Genomic DNA, 21,848 nt, shown 5'->3' with positions numbered 1-21,848 from the left:
CATGGTCTCCAGTGTCACTAAGCCAGAGGGCTAGTCCTCAAGTCACATCTCCAGGGGCAGCACTCGGCTTGTTGAGTCTTGGTGTTGTAGCTAACTATGCTCTAACTCCAGGCAGGGACAAATGAGCAAGGGACACTTGCTTCAAGACTCATGCGGATGGTGGTTCCGATATCTGAGAAGGAGAGTCCGGTGCTGGATCGCCAAACACGGGGGCCACCTGGAGAAGAGAGCTGGGGTGCCCCTGGGTGCTCAGGGGGCGTTACTGCCCTTTCTGGGCTCACGGTGAAGCATCTGAGGGCTGCGTCTTGCCTGCCTTTCAGCTCTTGGGGACCCATGCCAGGCAGGGCTGTTTTAATGTGCTAAGGAGGTGACTCCTTGGGCAAATTGGACATCTTAACACATTTCAATCTACTCAAAGAAAAAGAAAACCAAAAACCCTGCAACATTAAGAGAAAAAGAAGAGACAGTGGTAGGCTGCGCCACGCACCGTGGTGTTCTTCTGAGAGTGCGACTGTGAGGGAACTTCAGCCTCTGCTCCTGCTTCTGCCCTTGCCTGGGGTCCTCGCCGGGTGGCCACACCGCCTGCGGACATTCTTTCAGTCCAGTCCTTCTCCCCAGTGTCAGTCCCTCACGGCGAATCCCAAACAGCATCTCCTTGTATTCTGCTCCTCTGATCTGCTTTACTCATGCCACTGCCACCGCCTCCCATATTTACTTGTTCATGTCCTGTCTGTCTCCCCTCTGTCCTGAAAGTCCCCTGGAAACCAGGCCTTTGGCTCAACCCTGGTAGCCACAGTCCCTAACCCAGTGGTATTCAAAACATGTTTACTATAGGAAAGAATGAGTCAAGGGTTAGGCCAAGAGAGGAAACGCCCTTGTTGTAGTTTCAAGACAATAAACAGCGCTGTGCTGGTTTCCCAGGCCGCTCTCACCAGGCGCCATGTGCTGACGCTTTCAGGTAGAAATGGATCACCTCACGTTTCTGGAGGCTGTGAGTCTGAGATCAAGGGGTGTGCTGGGCTGGTTCCCTCCAGGGCTGGGTGGGAGTCTGTTTTATGCTTGTCCCCTAGCATCTGGCTGTTCTCTGGCAGTCTCAGGCATCCCTTGGGGTGTAAAAGCATCACCCGGATGGCTGCCTTTGCCTTCACATAGCCTTCTCCCTGTGGACTCCAAACTGCAGGAAAATTCTCCCTCCAAACTGCAGGAAGGGTCCACCCGGCTACAGCATCTCCTCCTCTTAGTTAATTACATCTACAATGACCATGTTTCCAAGTCAGGTCACATTCTGAGATAGCAGGGGTAAGGACATCAACATGTGCATTTGGAGGGGGGGGGGACACTATTTCAACCTGTAACAAAGCCTTCTAGGGTTTATTATGTAATTCTTTAGCTATTCTCAGTTCATCAAACACTGCAGCGGGTTTGGTTATATTCCTAGGTGTCCAGTAACGTGCTGATTTATCACACAGACTACAATTCACAGTAATGTATGTGCTTTGCTTTGTAAGTTGTAAACTATTCATTAGATGCTAGCATCGTTGGTTGGGATGTTGACAAATTATTGATGCATTAGCAATAAAGAATCAGTATCATGGATTTGCTGGTCTTAAAATCCCCCAAAGCAAATTTTTCTTTATAGCCCATCTCAGTGTAGAGACTATTTAAAATATTACCTGTTTTTCTTCCCTACAGGGAAGAAAAACTGCTTGTCAACCTTAATTATGGATAATGGTCTCATATTTTATTTACTCATTTGACAAACATGTGCAGATCATTTATTATGTATTATATGTGCTAAGTGCTTGACAAATATTAACTCACACACAACCCCATGTTGATTATTATTGTTAATAATTAATATTATCTGAATCTTACTGTTAATGAGACTGAAGCACAGAGAGGTTAAGGAACTTGCCCAAGTGACACAGCTATTGGGTAGCAGAATCAGGCCATGAAACTGGGCAGGCTGCCTATTATAAACCTTTTAGCTGTTGAACGTTCTTTCTTCACAGAAAGCCTTGTGGAAAAATTCAGTATATGATGGACAAAGCCAAGCTGCCTTGGTTGAAGTTAAGGGAACAGAGCCCTTTCTCCTTAGCAACCCCTCTCCTCCCTGCGAGTCCCTTTGAAAAGCCTTCATCTAGGAAAGCACTCCCCTTGGCATGATGCCGCTCATAAGCCGTCTCAATCCATTCTAGCATAAAACAAATAAAGTCTTTCCTCACTTTAATTAACTGATTGTGTTTTATTTTGAAAATTTTATCTGCCTAATCTACTTCTGGCTGAAATAAAATGCTAACATGGATTTTCCCCAGGATGGTAATGCCATATGGTGATTTGGACTCGGCTGGCTCATGTTCCCCCTTGGGTTTCTTTAAACAAAGCAGAGACTGTGGGCACAAAAGTTTTCTCAACCAAAGAGAGAAATGGAGTTTAACTTCGTATGGATATAGCTGGGTGGAAAGCTTTGTGACCAAAGAGGTGTGAACTGCCTCCTCTGTTATGGGCCAATTGTCTTTTGTGATGACCAATAGCATAAAAGAAGAATTGCAGCAATATTGATATTTACTAACCTTTGAGTACCTTTACCATCAGACATTAAATAACAACCCATGTTCACAACCCTAGGTGTTTTCCTCTATGTTACAGATGTGTAAGTTAAGGCTGAGGTCGCAGGCAACCCTTTTAACCAGTGAGTGGAAAAGGTGGTATTTTTGAGAAATATCAGGCGTCAAGGAGCAGAATTCTTTGATATTAACAATAAAAGGAATGGGTGAGAGTATCTTTGTGTATACATGGCTTTTGGCCCGAGATGAAGTCCAATTATGAAGATTGGGAATGTAGCCGGATCCTTTCTACAGAGAGATGGTGCCCCGTGATGAAGTACCTCTGCTCATTTGTCAATTTTCACAATGCATAACTGACAAAAAGAAAAATGAAAGCAAATCAGTCAAGTGGGTTTATAGATCCAGGGAGATTGAAGTGGAGGAAAACCTTGGTCCAGGCCAGATAGTTTCTAGTTCTCCCATCTTTTCCACCCCTGCTATTCCCAGGGTCAGCACACTTTTCTTGGAAAGGACTAGATAGTGACTATTTCAGATTTGACTTGCCATGAAAGTCCTCTGTTGCACATACTCATCCCCAAATGCAAACCAATGCAGGGTTGCCTTAGAACAAACCTTCACTTGTGGACACGAAGTTTGATCTTCATATAATTTCCACGTGTCATGGAATGTAAGTCTTTTGAATTTTTAGTTTGAATCATTAAAAACGTAAGAACCACTCTCAGCTCACAGACTACACAAGCAGGTAGGGGATAGTTTGGGGTCTCAGGTATGGTTTACCAATCCCTACCCTGGCCTGACCACCCTCCCTTTGGTTTCTGAGCACATGGCTTATTGTCTCTAAGATTTTGAGATTTAAATGTTGTTTCAGACCCCGTCTTGAATCCTGGACTGGAGAGGACTGAGTCAGAGAAGCATTTCCACTTGTGGTCTTTGCAAGCTGACCTGCAGAGTCACTGCTGCCCACTCAACTTCAGCCAAAGCAAATTGAAGCCCTGGAGGCTGTCTAAGAGGATTTATAATAAAATGGAAAATTCTTGGCATGCATTGTCAATTTCTTTGAAGATTAGAGGATAAATGCAGGGCTTTTTGGTATCCCCAGAGGCTATTTTATTTCAAAGTGATATAGGCCAATGTGAAAATTCTTTGTCTTTTAGTAGCAGAGGCCATTGCTCGATTTTAAACATCTTGCTGTTTGTTGGTTGTTGTTGTTTCTCTCTAGGGAAGCCAGACTTAATGGGATGGAAACACTCCTGAACTTAGTCTCAAAAAGTCCAAGGTTTGACTTTTAGCTCCGCTGGATTTACTGTATGTTGGGTAAGTTCATATTACTATGGGAATCTTGATTTCATTATCCAGAAAATGGGTTTAATAATTCTATTTTGCAGCACTTTTTATTACAGTTTATTTTTTAGTTCCTTATTATTTTTTGTAGAAATTTAAAGCAAAACCAAAATAGAGTATAATGAGCCCCATTTGCTCAACATCCAGCATCAACAATTACCTATATTTTGCTTAACTTCTTTCATCTCTATTCCAACACCATTTTTCCTCCCTGCTATTTATTTAGTTAGTTAGTTAGTTTCGATGGACCTTTATTTTATTTCTTTATTTATATGTGGTGCTGGAAATTGAACGCAGTGCCTCACACATACAAGGCAAGCATTCTACCGCTGAGGTACAACTCCAGCCCCCCTGCTTGCTGTTTTAAAACAGCTCCAAATACATATCATTTCACCTGCAAATATTTCGATATATATCACTAATATATAAGATCTTCTAAAAGAATCTCATACTTCCACTATCACAGCTGGCAAAGTTTAAATGATTCCTTAGAACCAGCTATTTTTCAGTCAGTCTCAAAAATGTATCTATACGATTGATTTGTTTTAGGCAAGATCCAAGCACAGTTCATAGGTTGCATTTGGTCTGTGTCTCTTAGGACTCTTAATTCATGGCACTTTTTGGTTAAGATTGATGCATAAGGCCTCTCAGGTCAATGTATCCTCATGGAACTTCCACCTCACCATCTCATTTGGTCAATGGTTTTTGCTCAGATCCATTATTTCACAGAGGTGCTGGAAGTGGTGGGTTTCCCTCAGTCCTTGTGAACTCATTAGAACCCTTTCCCTCAACAACTATTTGGCTACCATGAAATACAGTTAGTTCATAGAGTAAAGACAAGACAGATGCTGGTTCCTTTCTCCTCCTGTTTTCCCCTCCCTCACTCCTTTTTTTCTCTCTTTTCTCCCCTCCTTCCCTCCTCCAGGTTGTAATATAGTGGTGTTTATTCCACTGAGTTGCAGCCTTAGTGAATTCCAAGGTGGGCAAGGAGGCTGCTGCTGGTGGGATTTCACCTGTCATCATAAACTTAGGGATTTAGGATTCTGATGTTTCCATCCAGCATGGTCATTTCTCCTCAGGATGGCTTTTGTGTCTTATTCAAGTAACGTTTTATCAAATTTTTGCTTGCTGGATGATGCACTATCTCAGACTTACTTGATGCATTTCTTGCCCTCAACCTGGATCAGCCAAGATGCTCGAGTTTCTTTTTAGCAATTTAAGACACACAAGGAGCAGAGGATGGCCACCAGGGTGCTAATTGCTACTGCTTCTAGGATTTTCAGTGAATAGAGGTAGAATGTATATTTTTTAAGGGAAAAAAATCGTTGCTTTATACTCATAATTCTAGGTGACATTGTAAGATTTTTACTTAACATTTCTGGTTCTATGAGTTATTTTTTCTGTTATGACAAAAAAGAATCTTGACTCTTAAATGATATTAACTCATTTACTTATTGGTTTTTTTCTACAGTATGCACTGAAGCTTGCCTGAACACACACACACACACACACACACTTTCAAAGTAGCAATACCAAACTTTCCACTAACATTATTATTGATGAATAGAGTTTAAGATTTTTTTTAGTTATTCTTTTCATTCTTAGAACAAATAAAGCACACCAAAGATCATCACTGGTATGTATTTTTGAATCACTTGAAATAATTCTATGCCATCAACTTGATATGTAGATATAGTCATTTTATCATTTTGTTTTTATTTTGTATGATTGCCTTTTCTTTTTTAAATTCTGTTTTTCAGTTATTTAAAATATTTATATGGCCCTATATCAAAAGTGTAAGAGATAAATTTTCCTTTTCCATTACCATTTCCCACCTTTTCACAGAAAGTAGGATCCTAAATATTCCTTTCAGTACCATACCTTTAATTGGACAACATATCCTAGAGGTAACTGCACGATAAATTAGATTAATTTAACCAATCAATCTCTGTGGGCATTTGGGTCTTTTTTAAATCCAGTCATTCACTATTACAAATTATAAATACACTTTATAAACTATATATAAAGATATATGCAAAGACAACATGGTTTTGCTATAATTCTATTGTTAATTCTACAGAAATTCCTTAAGCACTAACAACAGGCTAGAAAATAAAGATGAATAACACATGTCCCCTATTCTTGATTAATAATAATTCTAAGATGATGCTAAAGAAAAAGAAATTTCATATTTTCCTCTTTCAGATTTTTTTTCAAAAATTTTAATTATGTTTGCTTTGGATGATATTTCTTCCATATTCAATTTTAATGGATATCTACAGATTCTAAGGACTCACCATCTTTGCCAACTTTTTTTAAAAAAAATTTTTATTAGTCGCTCAAAACATTACAATGATCTTGACATTTCATACATTTGATTCAAATGGGGTATGAATTCTTATTTTTCCACATGTGCAGATTGCATTGCCTACTTTTGACTACAGTGAACTCCTCCTATAAGTATGTGAATCATATGACCATATAATTGGGAAAGTATGTTTTTCTCAGCTCATTTATATTTTCTTAAAGCCAGAATTCACAATGACAACAATAACAGTGACCACAGAAGTTCCCCCAAAGAAAAAGATGGAGGATTCTGCCTTGTATGAATCTACGTCAGCTCACATTATTGAAGAGACTGAATATGTGAAAAAGGTATTTGGGTGCTGGCAGTCACCTGCGCATGATTTTTTTTTAGGATAAATTCTAGTATGGTTGGTGGGCTTGGTTTTTCCCTTTCCATGGAAAGTATAAAAGAAACAGATCTAGCCTGGCAAAGGACAGTCTTGGCAGCTGAAATGTGAACACACGGTTAGTGATTTCTCTTGAGGATATGAACCTGATCCGACACTTGGAGTAAAATGATTTTCTTTCCCCAGTAAAATTGAGTGATGGGCCAGGAGGATTCAGAACACCTATCAGCACTTAATTTGCCCCATGCTGTTCTCTGCTGGATTTCCTACTGTTTTATAACCTTTCCCAGTGGTTTCATGAGTGCTGGTACTGTGTTCCCAAGTAGATGTTTATGTTTCCCGCTGAGTGTCTTTCTCCTTACCTGGCTCCTCTTCACACTTCAGGGCAGCTACTGCTAATGACTACACGTCATTAAAAATGTGAGGTCTTACAGGAATCCAAGATGATGAGGGCTAACGAAAGAGATATTTATATTAATCATTTCTTAGAACAGATGGATAAACTCTGATATGGATAGTTCATAACTTGTTTAGATCAACTAATTAAATTATCTTTGAGTATCTTGCCATTTCATAGGTCATCACAACATGGGGCTCATATTTCATACATAAATTTATATGAATTCCTTTTTGTGATTATTCTGTAGTAATTACTTAATAGCAATTATTTTGTAGTAATTACTGGGTAGTAATTATTTTGTAGTAATGACTGAATAGTAATTATTTTGTAGTGATTACTAATTTAATAATTGTTTTATAGTAATTACTAAACAGTAAATTAGTACTAAATTACTATATAGATAAAATAGAACCAAATAGATAGTATTAAGTGCTAATTACTGAATAAGTATTTTGTAGTATAATATTAATTTAGCTTCTCAGGTTCTTAGTTTGTCTGAAAAAGATATTTAAGGGCCAAACGTTTATTTTCAGCAATCTAAATCATTTCAGCCTAAATTCAAGTTAAGGTGATGGCCACTGTATAAATCTGACTATGTTACTTTCTAGAAAAATCAGGTATTCTATAGCTTGCATAGATTTTTTTAAGAGTATATGGCATTAAATGCATTTGCAAAAAATATATTTTCTTTTCTCCCTCTAGATTCGAACTACTCTGGAAAAGATCAGAAGTCAAATGTTTAAAGATGAAGTAAGACATAACAGTAGGAATCACAAACTAGAGGCAAAGGTAATGAATTTATCAAAATTTACTACTTGCATTCTTTCAGAAGATTAGCAAAAAGCCATATTGACCTTATTTAAGTAAATTTTCTGGTAATTATTTTTCTTTGAAGCTTTGAAGGAGGAGCGATAAATATTTCATGTGTATCTAAAGATGTTAATGGCCAAATGTGTGGAATCTTTGCCCACACATGTCATTAATCAGCTCACATTGGAATAGCCAGGCCTTGTTGGAATATTTTAATGGGAGCTAACTTACCTGATTTTCATGGAAAGATGTTGGCACAGGAAGGAAACTTAGCAGCATTTCCCAATGACAGACTAAGATATAAGTTTATGGGCTCACCTGGGCTGTATCAGTAGACACATGGTTGAAGATGTTAGGGTTAGCGAGGATCTTGGAAGTCAACACCTTCCATTAAGGACCAACTTAATGTGCCTAAGGTGGAACAATTTGCACTTAGCTTTATCTGAACTGTGCCGGGCTAACCACATCTAAGCCAGTGTACCTCATCACTGTCACCTGTTATACAAAATGGCCACACAGTACACCATCAGAACAGAGGTTGTGATGTGTAAATATAAACCCCTTCCTCATCCTCAGCCTTCTAAGCTGATACAGTTAGCCCCAATTATTTTCTTAAATCAAGGGCTCTGAAAGTGGGGCCTAGGGGAATGTATGTTTGGGGATGATGGGGAATATCAAAATCAGTTTTGGCCACGTTGAGTTGGCTGGTCTTCAAGGAGTAAGACAGCTGGACACATGATTCTGCAGTTGAGGGTAGCAGTCTGGGCTCTAGGTCCAGGTTACAGGGTAGAGATTTGGGGCACTATTTGTGATACTTAAAGTTCTAAAACTGGAAGAGAGTCCCAGGCAAGTGATTATAGATAGACAATCTGAGGATTGCATCTTGAGCTTCCGGATGTTTAGGTGTCAGGAAGAGGAACCATGACAGGAGGCTGAGACAGGAAGCTGGAGAATGAGCAGGAAGAACAGCATTGGAAATGGAGTCACTAAGGGCAAGTGAGGAAACGATTTCAGAAAGTTGGAGGGATCGCTCTGTCTATTGTTGTCTAGAGTCAAGGAAATTAAGGACTGCCCATTGTAAATAGCAACATGGAGTTGTTGGTGGTTTGTTGGAAGTAGCTTCTTATGATATGACATGTGCTGCCATGTCAAATGCACAAGCTGAGTAGACCCACTGAGTACCAAAATATCAGCTACCTGGCCCTGCAGGGATTGCTCGATTATAGTGCCGGGTCCTGCTGCTCAGATGTGGCTCAGTCTCAGTGGCAGTGGCGTCACCAGGAGCTTTTTAGATATGCAGCCAACACCCCAGGCTTCCTGAATTGGGACCTGCATCTTTAACCAGATCCCGCACCAAGTCATTCTTCTCAAACATTAAAGTTTGAAAAACACTGATCTGTGTCCTTTGTAGCCATCATTTAATGCCAATAATCTACCTTCCACAGCAGTTTTCTGTCAAATATTCAATAACAAATTTAAAAACAAAATAATTTCTACTCTGTATATGGACAGTGAGAGAACACACTAGGGTCGGGACCATAAGAGGTAAATCTGGCAGAGTTGTGGTGAGGGATAGTATTATCTTTCTGCATCTTTCTGCACTGTATTCTTTTTGGGTTTTAGTTTTGCAAAAGCAGTCAGCATATGTAGTGGAAAGAAGAAAGGCTTAGTTGCAAAGCAAACTTACATTCTAGTTCTGGTTGTGGTAGTTATTTTATGCATAACTCTTGTTAAACTTTCATCTTCAATTTCCTCATATGTATGAAGATCATAGTGTCTTCTATCATTTTGAGTATTTCAGACAATGACAATGGAGTACACAGAAAACATAAAAAAGATGACCTGGCACATAGTAGGTGCTTAGCAAATTGAGTATTTGTATAATATTTTTTTTCCATCTGCCTTGAAATAAGTTTAAAGAGAGCACAGGATGGATAAATCAAGAAGTTGTACTGGGAGTTCTCTCACTTGCTATGTAAACTTGGGTTCTGGTCCTTGGTTTTTGGAAAATTGATGTGCTAAGTTGGAAGTTTACTATTTTCTTTCCACCTCCAGATGTTTAAGAATCCAGATGGTATTTATGCTCCAAGTGTAGTTTCAGTGAGCTACAGTTACATAGAATTATAATGGCAGTGGTACTCCATTTTGATATCCCTGACTGGAAATTTAATATGAGATATAAGTTAATTACAATGAAACATTGTTGAACATTGAATATTATGGATCATACCTATTAGGTCCAATTATATTAGTGTGTAATGCAGTGCAACCAAAATATATTTATGCCATGACTTAGATAAGAAATTGGTCTGTGGATATTCTTCATCTCCTAAGATGCATTTAACAGTATATTTGAAACTATAAGAGATATAAAAGGAAAAAGACATGTAGTTCTACCTCATTTATTATAAGAATCTGTTCAAACTTGAGCAAATGTAGAGACTAGCCTAATGTGGTAGCACACACCTAAAATCAATCCCAGCAACTTGGGATGCTGCGATAGGAGCATCACAAATTTGAACTCAGCCTCAGCAACTCAGTGAGGCCCTCAGCAACTAAGTGAGACACAGTCTCAAGATGAAAAATAAAAACGACTGAGAATGTGGCTCAGTGGCAAAGTGCCCCTGGGTTCAATCTCCTGTACAAAAAGCAAAATAAAAAAAATTTTATGTTTAATACATAAATAAATAAAGTAGAGGCTAGCTGGTTTGGTCTGTGTAATGCTGAATGATAACTATTGTTGTCTGAGTTCATGAGGAAAGGAGTGGCCAGCTCAGTGATTCCATGTTGTCCATTTCAGCCCTGTGGAAACTTTCAAAATGGCTCCGACTCTGAAGTGGACCCCTCTTGTTGCAGCTTGGATTTGCTCATGGAAAAACTGAGAGGAAAAGACCTGCAGCTCTTAGAAGTGAACAAGGAGAATGAAGTATTGAAAATCAAGGTCTGATGATTAGGGGAAATTTCTAATCTCACATTTTGAGCCTTGGAGCTGACAGGTGGTCAGCATCTGTTGTTTTGTGCAAGCTGAGTGATATCCACACACATCCACAGGCCCACACGGGTGCTCACATGCATACAGAAGCATTTCTCTATTTCACAAATTAGGTCTCAACTTGGTTTACTGTTATTAGTGAAGAAATCTTACAGAAGTTCAATGGGTATAAAGTTTCAGTTATGAAAGTTGAGTAAGTCCTAAAGGCTTGCTTTAGAGATTGAGCTTATAGTTAACAATGCTGTACTGTGCACTTCCAAATTCAAGAGGCTAAGTCTCAAGCTAAGTTTCTTTCCACAATAAATTTTAAAAAGCATTTGCATATTTAATAAACATTAATTATAGCATTCATAGATGTCTCACTATTGGTTTCACTGATCCTTTATTGAATGCTTTATGTTTTCTTTGAGGGGCCTTATTTTCTATTCAATCCTGCAGTGAATATCTTAGTAGATAATCTTTGCAGCCATCTTTATTTCCCTATTTAAAGCTTTGAAAGATTCACAATCCTTAAATTTTTGTTGCCCACATACTTCAAGCTTGTCCCACTTCTATTTCGGGAAGCTACCATGCATGCACCTAAAGCTCTGTTTCGGCGTGGCCAGGACAGATATGTCTCCATGCACTGACCCACTAAACAAGGGGTTTCTTCTTTTATGTTTTCCTTTATCAAATAACAGTGTCTTTTCTCCCATCCATTGTCTATGGGGCTGCAAATGTTATAGTCAGAGTCTCTGTTTTTAATTGCCCATCAAAATGTTCTGCCTCTAACCCTTTTAACTGGAAATGTCAAAACATGCAGCGTGACCTTTTTCCCTAGCTGGAAGCCTCCAGAGAAGCAGGAGCAGCAGTTCTGAGAAATGTGGCCCAGAAATTATTTGAAAACTACCAAGCACAGTCTGAAGATGTGAGAAAGAAGCATGAGGACAGTCAACAATTACTCCAGGTACCAACTATCAGCTGGTCCATGGGAGCCAGTCTAGTCCCTCTTTCTGGAGGAGTTAGATGTGGAACAAGCCAGAGCCGGTGATGTGGCAAGGGCAGAGACGAGGCAGAAGAGCTGCCTTTTGTGCCGATTGCCCCAGTCCTGCTGAGCCCACACCAGATGTGGCCGAGCTGCTGTGTTGCCTGCCATTCTTGCCCAGAGCCCCCTGCACACACACGGGGAGGAGGCAGGGCATCCTGTCAGGAGATCGGGGCTGGCCTGTGCCTCTTCTGACTCCACCTTTGACTAACAAGATGGTCCAGACAGAGTCATTTCCTTTTCTCTGGACTTGGGTTTTGGGCCAGATAAATGGATTAAAGATCATTTGGGTCTTAGAATACATTCTTCTGATTAGGGAAAAAACAAACATAAGTTGTGTGTGCGTACAAATATACTTAAAGATATAAAAATAAATGTGCACACATGCAAACTCACGCACAGTTTTTTGTTTGCTTTTATTTTAAATCAGAGTTACGTGTGCTAGGACTGATAAACGTCTGAAATTTATGTTCTAGGATTGGAGGAGAGAACGTGTGTGTGTGTGTGTGTGTGTGTGTACTGAAACTCAGAATATAAAACACAGGATGAGGTGCCTGGGTCTCTGCCTGCTCTGGCCTTAGGTATAAGGTCCCCTTGGGAGCACAGTAGGAAATCTACTGCTTAGGTCATGCTCCTCCTGCTTTGGGCTATGATGCTGACAGCTACAAACTCGCCTGTGTGCAGGGTCGGGTGAAGAATATAAGCAAATGACATGGCCTGGCTGGCTTGTGCCCCTGCGAGGGGTCCACTGGAGCAGTGGGACCTGCAGACAGTTCATGCATGTCCCTGTGATGGGACATCGGCCTTACCCCAAGCAGCCCGGCAGGAATGCCCACCTGGATTTTTTAAGGGCAGACAAATGCTTTTATTTTTACTGAGAAATCTCAAGTTCTGCAACAGATATCTATGTTCATGTCAGGTAGAGGTCAAGTTGAAACACTCCCAAGGGTGGCCTATGGGAGGCCAAGCAGAGATTTCTCTTCTGTGGTCTTTCCCCTCCTGCAGCACGCCTGGGAAAAACCCCAGACACGTTGGGGATAATTATTCTGCTTCTATGACAATTCCTGATTTAAACAGAAACACTTTCAATTGAACATATAAGCTTTTAGTTTTATTCTAGATAATTTTTGTTGAGAAACAGTTAAATATTTTGCTTTTCTTAAATCAGCATGTGTCTTTCTCATACCATTTTGGGAGATGGGCTTTATGGTAACAAATGTCAACATTCTAGGGATCATATTTATATATTATTGTTCTCTACTGATTTAGTATTGCATTCATCAGGATTATTTCAAAGAAAACACTGAGATCAAAAGAATAATTCTAAACAAGTGTGAGCTATTCATTTCTGTGGCTAGTTAGAAAATTCTAGAGGGACATGTTATGTGTATGGTTTAATAAAAACAATCTGGTAACTATTTTTCTGACCAAAGGTTAATAAGCTTGAAAAAGAACAGAAATTGAAACAACATGTTGAAAATCTGAATCAAGTCACTGAAAAACTTGAAGAGAAACATAGTCAGATCACAGAATTGGAGAACCTTCTAGAGAGAATGGAAAAGGTAAGTCCCTGAAGAATGAAAGGGATTTCTTCCTGACAGGACTCGGGGGGAAATGAAAGACAATAACACTGAAAAAATAGGATATTAAGTTAAATAAAATAATATAATATGAAATGAAATTTCCTCCTATGATACCTGATCTTAGGAAGTGCTCAATAATGGTAGCTTCTTCTCTTTAACACTTAATATGATCTGTGGTATAGCTATGGATTTACTTTAGCAAATAATGTAGTGATACCATTGTCACTTTCTCTTTCTAGCAAATGCACATCTTAGAATGGGAAACCAGGTCAGGCTGTGAATGGAAATAATGGAAATACCACAGAATCTACCTCTTGGAATAATAATGTGGCAGATGCTACCCCTCATGGCCTTTTGTGTGTGTTAGAGAGAGCAGTCTTCATTTCTGGCCACTCTTGACTCCTCTGAGTACATAAAAACTAATATTTACACCAGGAGAAAGAGAGTTCACAGTAAGAAAATCTATTCTTTGGAAATCAGAACTTTCCAAAGATGGATTTGGAAAAGAGTAATAATAGAAGAAAAATTGGGAAACGGTTCATGCAGTGTTACTTTAAGTGGCTGGCACTCCAAATCCATACAAAAGATAAACACATAAATTTAATTATTCATGCCTTAGAATTTAGAATTCAAACAAAACAAGGAATTTTAACTTTTAATAGCAAAACAAACAAGAAATTGGCATTTCTGAAACTGTATTCAGTGTAGATAAGAACATAGGTTTGGCTTCTAGGAAATTCCACCTGATGTGTTTTATATTTATTGTTTTAATCTCCTGATTTACTTCTGCTCTTCTCAACCTCAATATGTTTTACAAGTCTTCTTTGTTATGGCATTTTAAAAAATGTCACTTCAAAAACGTCACATTTCAATGGTATTCAGATTTCTTACCGAAGGAACTTTGATTAGTTTTAAAATGTTTTCCAAAAATGTAAGATTTGTGATACTGAATTTAGTTGCATTTATAATCTTAATGAAGGTCCTAAGAGAAAATCGCAAAAACTAAATAAGCCTAAACTTAATGTTATCTAATAACAACTCACAGCTACACTCCTATTAGGTATTGGGTGCTATTCTTCAGTAGAATCATTGGACTAGAATGTCCTTAAGCAGTTGGTGTATGCAGGCAGGCCAGTTTATAATTACACTCTTTTGGAAAAGCTGCAATATTTGGTTTGGTACTTGCTAGTGTTAGAATACTCCATTTGATAATAAATCATTTAGAAACTAAGCACAATGAATGTTTGCATTGAGAAAAGGAAAACAGTTCTGGAAAGCACATAGGGTTGTTTAACCAAACAACTTGATCAACCAGTTTGGAATGTAACCTTCAACTTGCAATCATCCTATCTCAAATCCCGTAAACACCAGGTCAGATTAGTGGCCACTGGTTAGTGCCTGAAAATTAACAAAAGGACAGTGGAAGATAATTTCTGTTTTCTAACAACCCCAGGAATTCCAGACCATATGTGAGTTATTATACTATGTCTCAAAGTTCCGGGATGTATTTAATCAACCATTTATTCAGTAGATTTGAGCACCTACCATGTGCTATGCAGAGCTGGGGTGAATGAGCTTGTGAATGAATGGACACAGTCACTGTTTGTGATTACAGTGTGTGGAACTGGACTGTGTGGGGCTTCAGAACCTCCCACATCTTCTGCCTCTAATTCTCCTAAGGATCTTTTGGGGGAGGCTAAAACCCCTGTTGAATGTAGGGGGACACATTCAAGATTAAGGGTCAGTGGCTCAGATACTGGCAAGACATTTTTTGGAGGCAATGGCTTAGCTTGCCATTAATGTTGACCCATAACTGTTCTCTGCCTATAGAAGACAGAGTAATAGACTGGATGCCCATGGCTAAGCTAGGCCATGTGGTAACCTTCTAGAATGCCAAAGTTCAGTGGTTTCTGGGGTAAAGCCTCTGGGGAACCTCTGTGAGGTTGAGCTGAGTGGAGATGGAGGGGAGGAGCATGGAGTGTTTTTTTTAACATATTTAATTTAAAGATATTTTATATTTGTAAACAAACAAATAAAACTATTAAAAGAATTAAAACTTGGCACCATCTTGGTTTAAGGAGATAATGAGAAGACAGGCTTGGAGGAAGTTTCTCAGATAGGGAGTGTGTCCTAAACCTTTTGTATTAATAGGGAAAAGATCCTAGTTCCAAAAGAAAATAAAAATGAAAAAATGCTCATTCTCAGAAAGGGTGATAAATACCGCCCTAGTAGCGGGTACCCCTAGAGAAGAATTCATTTGCTACTCACTTGAACAAGGTCCTGCTCCAGTAAATAGCCATTAGTGCTATGAGGTCTGGTAATGAACACATTACTTAAAACCTCCACCATCTGTCCCACTTTAATCAGGAATGCAGTGAGAATCTATTCCGCACACACAGTGATAAGCTAGCGAAAACGCCCAATAAGAGCATTTTCATATGGCACATTCTCCTTTTGCTAACAGTGCAATTCTGTTGAATCATGTTTGATTCTTAGTGTCATTGATATAGCTCCATTAGAATTTTAGAGCTCAAAGACACTTCTGAGACCACCTAGTTTCTCATCATCATTTTATAAACCAGGAGAGTGGGGGCCAAGGAAGTATTCTGTAATCCTCCAGCTTCAAGTTCACAGCCCTTCCCATTATGTCGCTCTCTTTTCTTATGCTAGATAAAATGACATTCTGGGTCCCTACATCAGTTAGATGGGAAAATTTGGTAATGACTCTAATTGGTGTCCACTCCTCTCCTATTGATACTGCCTCCTAGCGGGGCGGCTTTGGGAACAGCAGGTGCCCATGGTGTGATGCTATTCACACCATGAAACTACGGTCAGAGAAGTGTTAGCTGGTAACCTGTGACCTTCTGTGCTGCCCAAGAGGGTGTGTGAAGAGCCCAAGCCGGATGCTAGAACCCTGGCCTGGCTTGGAGGTTTTCTTCAGTTGTCTGTGGACTCTTTGAACTCTGACTGTGAAAAGCAGTTAATCAAGACGAAGTCCATCGGGAAGAACGATTGTGAAACACCATTCCTCCACCCTGGAAATTTAAGATACATGATCTTTGATGAGTTTTATTGGTCATCCAAACGTCATCATTAGATTGCAAGGCTCAGAAATAATTTGAACATAACTATGGCTACTCTGAAACAATTTCTGTGGATCAAGAATTCCACAAGAGAAATTTGAATAAATTAGCATAATTAAAAAAAATCTCAGAACACATAGAATATGAAGTAATTTGTACTCTCAAATTTATTATATACTGAGGTCCAGCTCCATGCCAAGGGAGCAGGTAGGCCTCTCACATACATTATCTCTAATCATCCCAACGTTTCAGTTTAGGGATTATTGTCCTCATTTTAGGGATGTTCATAAATTTTAAAATGTGACTCACACAAATATAGAATGAATACATGTCGAATGTTTTATTCAACTCATTAACTAATGAGGGAACCAGTAAGATGGTAAAGCTGATTTAAATAAAGTATTTTGAGAAACTGGCTACTTACGTAGGCATTTTGTGAGAAGGAAAGGAATATAGAATTAGGTTTTTAGGTTAGACTTTAAAAAGTGGTTTATATTCTTTGAGGCAATTAAACCATAACCTTTGGGATCATCTTTTCTACCAGACAGAAACCCACACATTAACATGCAACTTCAGAGAGTCAGAACTCTAATCAGATCACAAAGTCAGGCACAGGAAAATTATCAGTAAATTAAAAAATTCGGGGGTCAGATTATTAAACATGACCTAATGTGACAGGAAAACTACATGCAGCACATGTTGCTTTTATTTCCAAGTTTTGGTTAATTTTTCTTAACAGTAATAAGACCCAGAGAGGCTAAAACCTTGGGCCCAAATTTCAAAACTAGATCAGCCCATGTGCAGAGTCTTTTGGATGCTTCTGCTTTGTGCTCTGCCTGTGAAATACCACAGTGAGAAGCGATTTAAATAGCATTGAGGATATTTTCATAAAATCTCTTTCAGTCAGTGCCATCCATATTGCCAATACCAATTCCTGCTCTTTTCAGTTTTTTCCTGATTCCCCCACATCCCAACTTGGCTACTTAAACCAGCCAGCCCAAACTCCAAATTCCTTCTTCCAGCATGTTGCCATCAAATACACACCGAACACAATCATCCCAGCCTGGTTTTTCATGGACTTGTCTATTTTCCTTTGGGATGAAGATAGTTTGGTTTAATAATTAAACGACAGCATGTGTAAAGATGTTCTTTCTTAGTGTCATAGTTTTTCTGGGATCCTAATTAGGAAGCAATTTAATTGTCTGTGGCCTTGATCCGTCATTAAAAATACATTTAATACTTTCCTGTTTTCCGACAGATGCCAGGAGAGCAGGTAGAGGTATCAAGGTACTTGCATTGGTGTCCTTGGATACCAACCACTCAGCCTAATGGAGGAGAGGCAGCTGTGGTGATGAGCTCGGGACTGAACAGACTGTGCATTGGGGGTGGGACTGAGGAGGAGGATGGGAGAGGTCAAGCTGCAGGGGCTCCATTTCAGCAGTGGGTTAGATGAGGAGCAAGCTCTCTAGGCAGCAAGGGAATGAAGGAAAAAACTACTTTTAACTTCCTTGTAAAGCACTCAGAGGAATGCCCAACCAGGCTGTCTTGGGATACCTTGTAAACAGCTCTTAGGAAATGAGCTCTTTAGCTCAATCTGTATTTCTCGCATTGCAAGAGGCATCTTTTGTGAACAGTTTGCAAGAAGAATGCTTTACTAAACATGTGTGTGCCTGCACACACATGCCCATACACACAGAAAATAAACAAAATTTGTATCTTATTTTCCCCTAGGAAAAGAGATCACTGCTAGAAAGAAAACTGTCTTTGGAAACCAAGCTGCTGCAACTCAAATCCAACACTGCATATGCTAAAAGGTTTGCAAGTCTACCTGCTAAATCAAAGTACTTTCTGATATCTTTCCTCTCCACTGGCAGGCTCCACTTTGGACAGTCTTTTCACCCCCAATGAAGTGGGAAGAAGGATGAATTTTTAGGAACAACAGCCCTATGCTTCTTTTCCTCACCCACTGAGGAATGGGGGGTGTGGTGTGTGTGGGTTTAATCCTTCTAAAGAGTTGAGTGAGCCTGGAGCCTCCCTGTTTGCTCTTGGTGTTAAGGATGCTGGTGACACTGTCATTCCCCATGCTTTTGTCTGCTCAGGTGTCTCTTCTGCAGCCCACATCAAACCGCCCAGCCCACAGGTCAAATTCTAGGGTACTTCTGTGGTGCTCCACAGCTCAGGAGAGGATAAAGGAGGTACTATGGAAAACATCCTGCCATCTTGGAACCGACTCATAGTCACACCTCTCGAGCTGCTGCAGTGCTCAGCACCCTCGGGTGGGCTGGATATGTGGACATCATGGGGTGCCCTACTCAGCTGTCATTGGGAGAATCCTCTAGAACGTTGGGTCATAACTCACACCATCAGACATTTCTGTTCTCATTTTTTATTCTAAGCCCACCACAGCCATGGTAGTTCTGATGCAAATAGATCACATTCAAAGTCAACTGTCTTTCCACATCTTAGTCCATCCATCTAGAAGTCTCGCTCACTGGGTCATCAGGCACTATTAGGTGCCTCACAGGGGACAAAGAGATCAGCTTTTCATTTATTTGGTAGTATGCACGCCCATATCCTCTTTCTTGATCTTTGGTCTTTTCCCCTTACTTCCTTTTCCCTTCTGATTTCTCTTTCTCTCTTCTCATCTCTCCTTATATGTCTGGCTCATAGTCACAAAATTTTTTTTTACCACATATGCTAAAACCCGGAAATGGGCTGAACCTGGCAATCAGGCACAAATACCTGAAATATGGTGAGATACCAGTAAGTCACTATTTTCCTGTGTTCTTCCCTCTGGACATGCGTGTAATCCCAGCAGGTGGTTTCCTACAACAGTTGTGTAGCCCTGCGCATCCTGGTAGAGAGTGAAAAGAATATAGCAGAGAGCATTCTATATTGTGAAATTACTTAAAGTATCCTTCCATATGTGATAGAATTACTTAAGAATACCCATAACTTAACTCTAAGTCCATCTTTGGCTTACTTCATTCCCCTTAAATATAGCTTTTGGTCCACAGAGCAGAACTATTGGCTCATACAGTATGTTCCATGAAGAGTCTAGGTAGTCTGAGTTTGATATTTTTCTTTAAGAGATCTTTTTAACCAATAATGGTATTTTTATCAGTCTTTGAGTCAACAGTATAATCCTTTAAAAATGATTTTTTTCAGTTCTGTTATATATGAGCAATTGTCATAAGGAATTCTCCCAAAGCTCTTAAAGAGATTTCAGAAATTTCTTGAAGGAAATGGATATTTTGTGCTCCCAGAAAGGTGTTTGGACATCTGGCTTATGTGGTTTTCATAGTGTGCAGCATCACACATATTCTGTCTTCCTTATTATCTCCTCCGAACTGAATGGAGAGGCATTCATGTTGCTGTGTGACAACGGAGTGAAATCAGTATGAACCAGCACTTTTGGGTTGGAGCAGTAGAGACTGGGTTAAGCTCTCTCAAATAAAGGGGATTTCTACGGGCTCAAGTTGGATAAATATGGCCCTGAGGAAGAACTGGAAAGTTAAAAGATGTGTTTTCTTGAACATAAGGTTGACTGTATTGCCACTACCATTACCACTAACAGACACATGTATAGTGCTTTACAGTTTACAGAGTAACCCCAGGTACCATATCTAATTAAATCCTCCCATTGATCTTTCAAGGAGTAATCTGGGCTTTTAATAATTAAGGACCTTGTCAAGCTATCTGGCCTCTCACAGGCTGGGATTGGCTCACAGGATTTGGCTCCAGTATTCCATACTGGTTTCCCCTCCCTCCTGTGCGATGGCTAGCAGAAAGCTATTTCCCTGCTACCTCACTGACATATACACAAGTTCACGTGAAAGTCATATTTGGGATTTATAAAAATTAGCAGCAAGGGCTCGCCCATTTAGGTAAGAGTTGCTTAGGCATGCGCAACTCCTCAGAGAAGGAAAGATGGTTACCTCAAGCTGAGGCTGCATGTCAAAGCACACTGTGGTTGCCACTTAAGTGTGTATTTGCCTGCGGTAGTTTGGGGGCTCTCTAAAAGCCATCCCTTTGGTGCCATCACTGGAAATAACAATGGGAAGGATTTTGATGAGCAATAAAAAGACATATTCCTGAGTTTTATTGAAATGTGAACAAAGCTACCTCTATATCCATACTGATTCTACCTCTTGTCTGGCTGAGTGATGGTAATACCCAACCTCGTCTATTCTCACTCATTCCTTCTTCCCTGGGGACCCACACTCAGTAATGTGGACACTCACAGAGATCCAGAGAAACATTATATCCTAGACAGCAGGCCATCTTTAAGTCCCTGTAGCTGCAGAAGATTCTTTCATGGCTTCGGAGAACCTCTTAGATACCACCAACCCACTGTCTTTTCTCCCAATCTCACTTCTATGAAGTGTTGTGTTTCTAGTGCCCGGGGAATGTGTGCTGTGCCCAGAAGTAGCATCTTGGGCATGCAGTGTAGTTGTGTAGTTTCAGTTTCCATTTTCATTTCCTTCTTTTATTTCTCTTTGGGTTTTTTCTTTTTCTTTCTTTTATTTTTATTTTTATTTTTTTTGGAAAATTTCATTCTTTCCTTTTAATTCTTGTAACATCTGAGTATATCAATCCCTGGTGCACTTTGTGAACACCTAAAAAGATTGTATTTTTGGACTGTGTCAATGTGACCAGGAATGATGAACTCACAATTATATATTTATGTGCCCTGGATTCTAAGTAAATCCAAGATTGCTTATTTAAAACCTATAAAAGTCATATCATCATTACTTAAATTGGAAATAAAATAGATGGTGAGACCAAAGAGATACAAGAATAGGCATTTCATGTGGTTAATCTACATGCTGTGGACTTGCTCTCAGTAGACCACTGGTGCATTTTTAAACCAACCCAAAAAGGAAATTAATGATTAGTTCTGTGACTCACAATGTCCACATGACTAAAACTAACCAATTCTTTGGGAGAAGTTCACTTTTTAAAAATATGTTCATATAACTTGAAAGAAAATTGTCCAGGGTATGCTCATAAAGAGAATCATGAACAATATCTTCAACTACATCATGAAAAACACCTGAGGCCATACCTCAGAACATCCTCTAGAAAAGAATAGCATGACACCAAAGAACAATTCAATCAAAGCCATTGCAACAGCATGGAACAGAGGGCAATGTAGCAAAGGCCAATGAAGCTGCCCACAGAACATCCTGAAGAACAGATGGAGAGACAACTCTTCATGAACTTGGGTGCCTCCTACCAATACTTTTGCAGAGCAGTACAGAGACCGAGGGTGGACTTCCTGTCAAGTACTGACCCTAGGACCCCAGGGGCTAAAGAAAGGCAAGGGCATTTGTTTTCACATTTCTGCAAGTT

At 39.6% G+C, this 21,848-nt stretch overlaps 1 protein-coding gene across 3 annotated transcripts in view; it reads left to right on the top strand.

Moving 5' to 3' along the window:
- Positions 1 to 21,848, top strand: part of Ccdc68 (coiled-coil domain containing 68) — a 44,576-nt gene that overhangs the window by 7,832 nt on the left and 14,896 nt on the right. For 2 of the 3 annotated variants that reach the window (XM_046419478.2, XM_046419480.2), the window contains exons 2-8: positions 3,787 to 3,881; positions 6,442 to 6,563; positions 7,704 to 7,790; positions 10,612 to 10,752; positions 11,624 to 11,749; positions 13,261 to 13,389; positions 18,225 to 18,307. In XM_046419478.2, coding sequence (XP_046275434.1) covers positions 3,875 to 3,881; positions 6,442 to 6,563; positions 7,704 to 7,790; positions 10,612 to 10,752; positions 11,624 to 11,749; positions 13,261 to 13,389; positions 18,225 to 18,307 — 695 coding nt within the window. In that variant the 5' untranslated portion in view covers positions 3,787 to 3,874. Of the gene's footprint in view, positions 1 to 3,786; positions 3,882 to 6,437; positions 6,564 to 7,703; positions 7,791 to 10,611; positions 10,753 to 11,623; positions 11,750 to 13,260; positions 13,390 to 18,224; positions 18,308 to 21,848 lie in introns of all 3 variants that reach the window. The other variant, XM_046419479.2, reaches the window with a different exon arrangement.

The sequence above is a fragment of the Marmota monax genome, unplaced genomic scaffold, assembly GCF_021218885.2.
Source record: "Marmota monax isolate L192 unplaced genomic scaffold, Marmota_monax_Labrador192_F-V1.1 WCK01_AAM20220418_F8-fsc00088, whole genome shotgun sequence".
Taxonomy (NCBI): Eukaryota; Metazoa; Chordata; class Mammalia; order Rodentia; family Sciuridae; genus Marmota; species Marmota monax.
The sequence above is the reverse complement of the archived record's forward strand: the minus strand, read 5'-3'. Positions and strand labels throughout refer to the sequence as shown.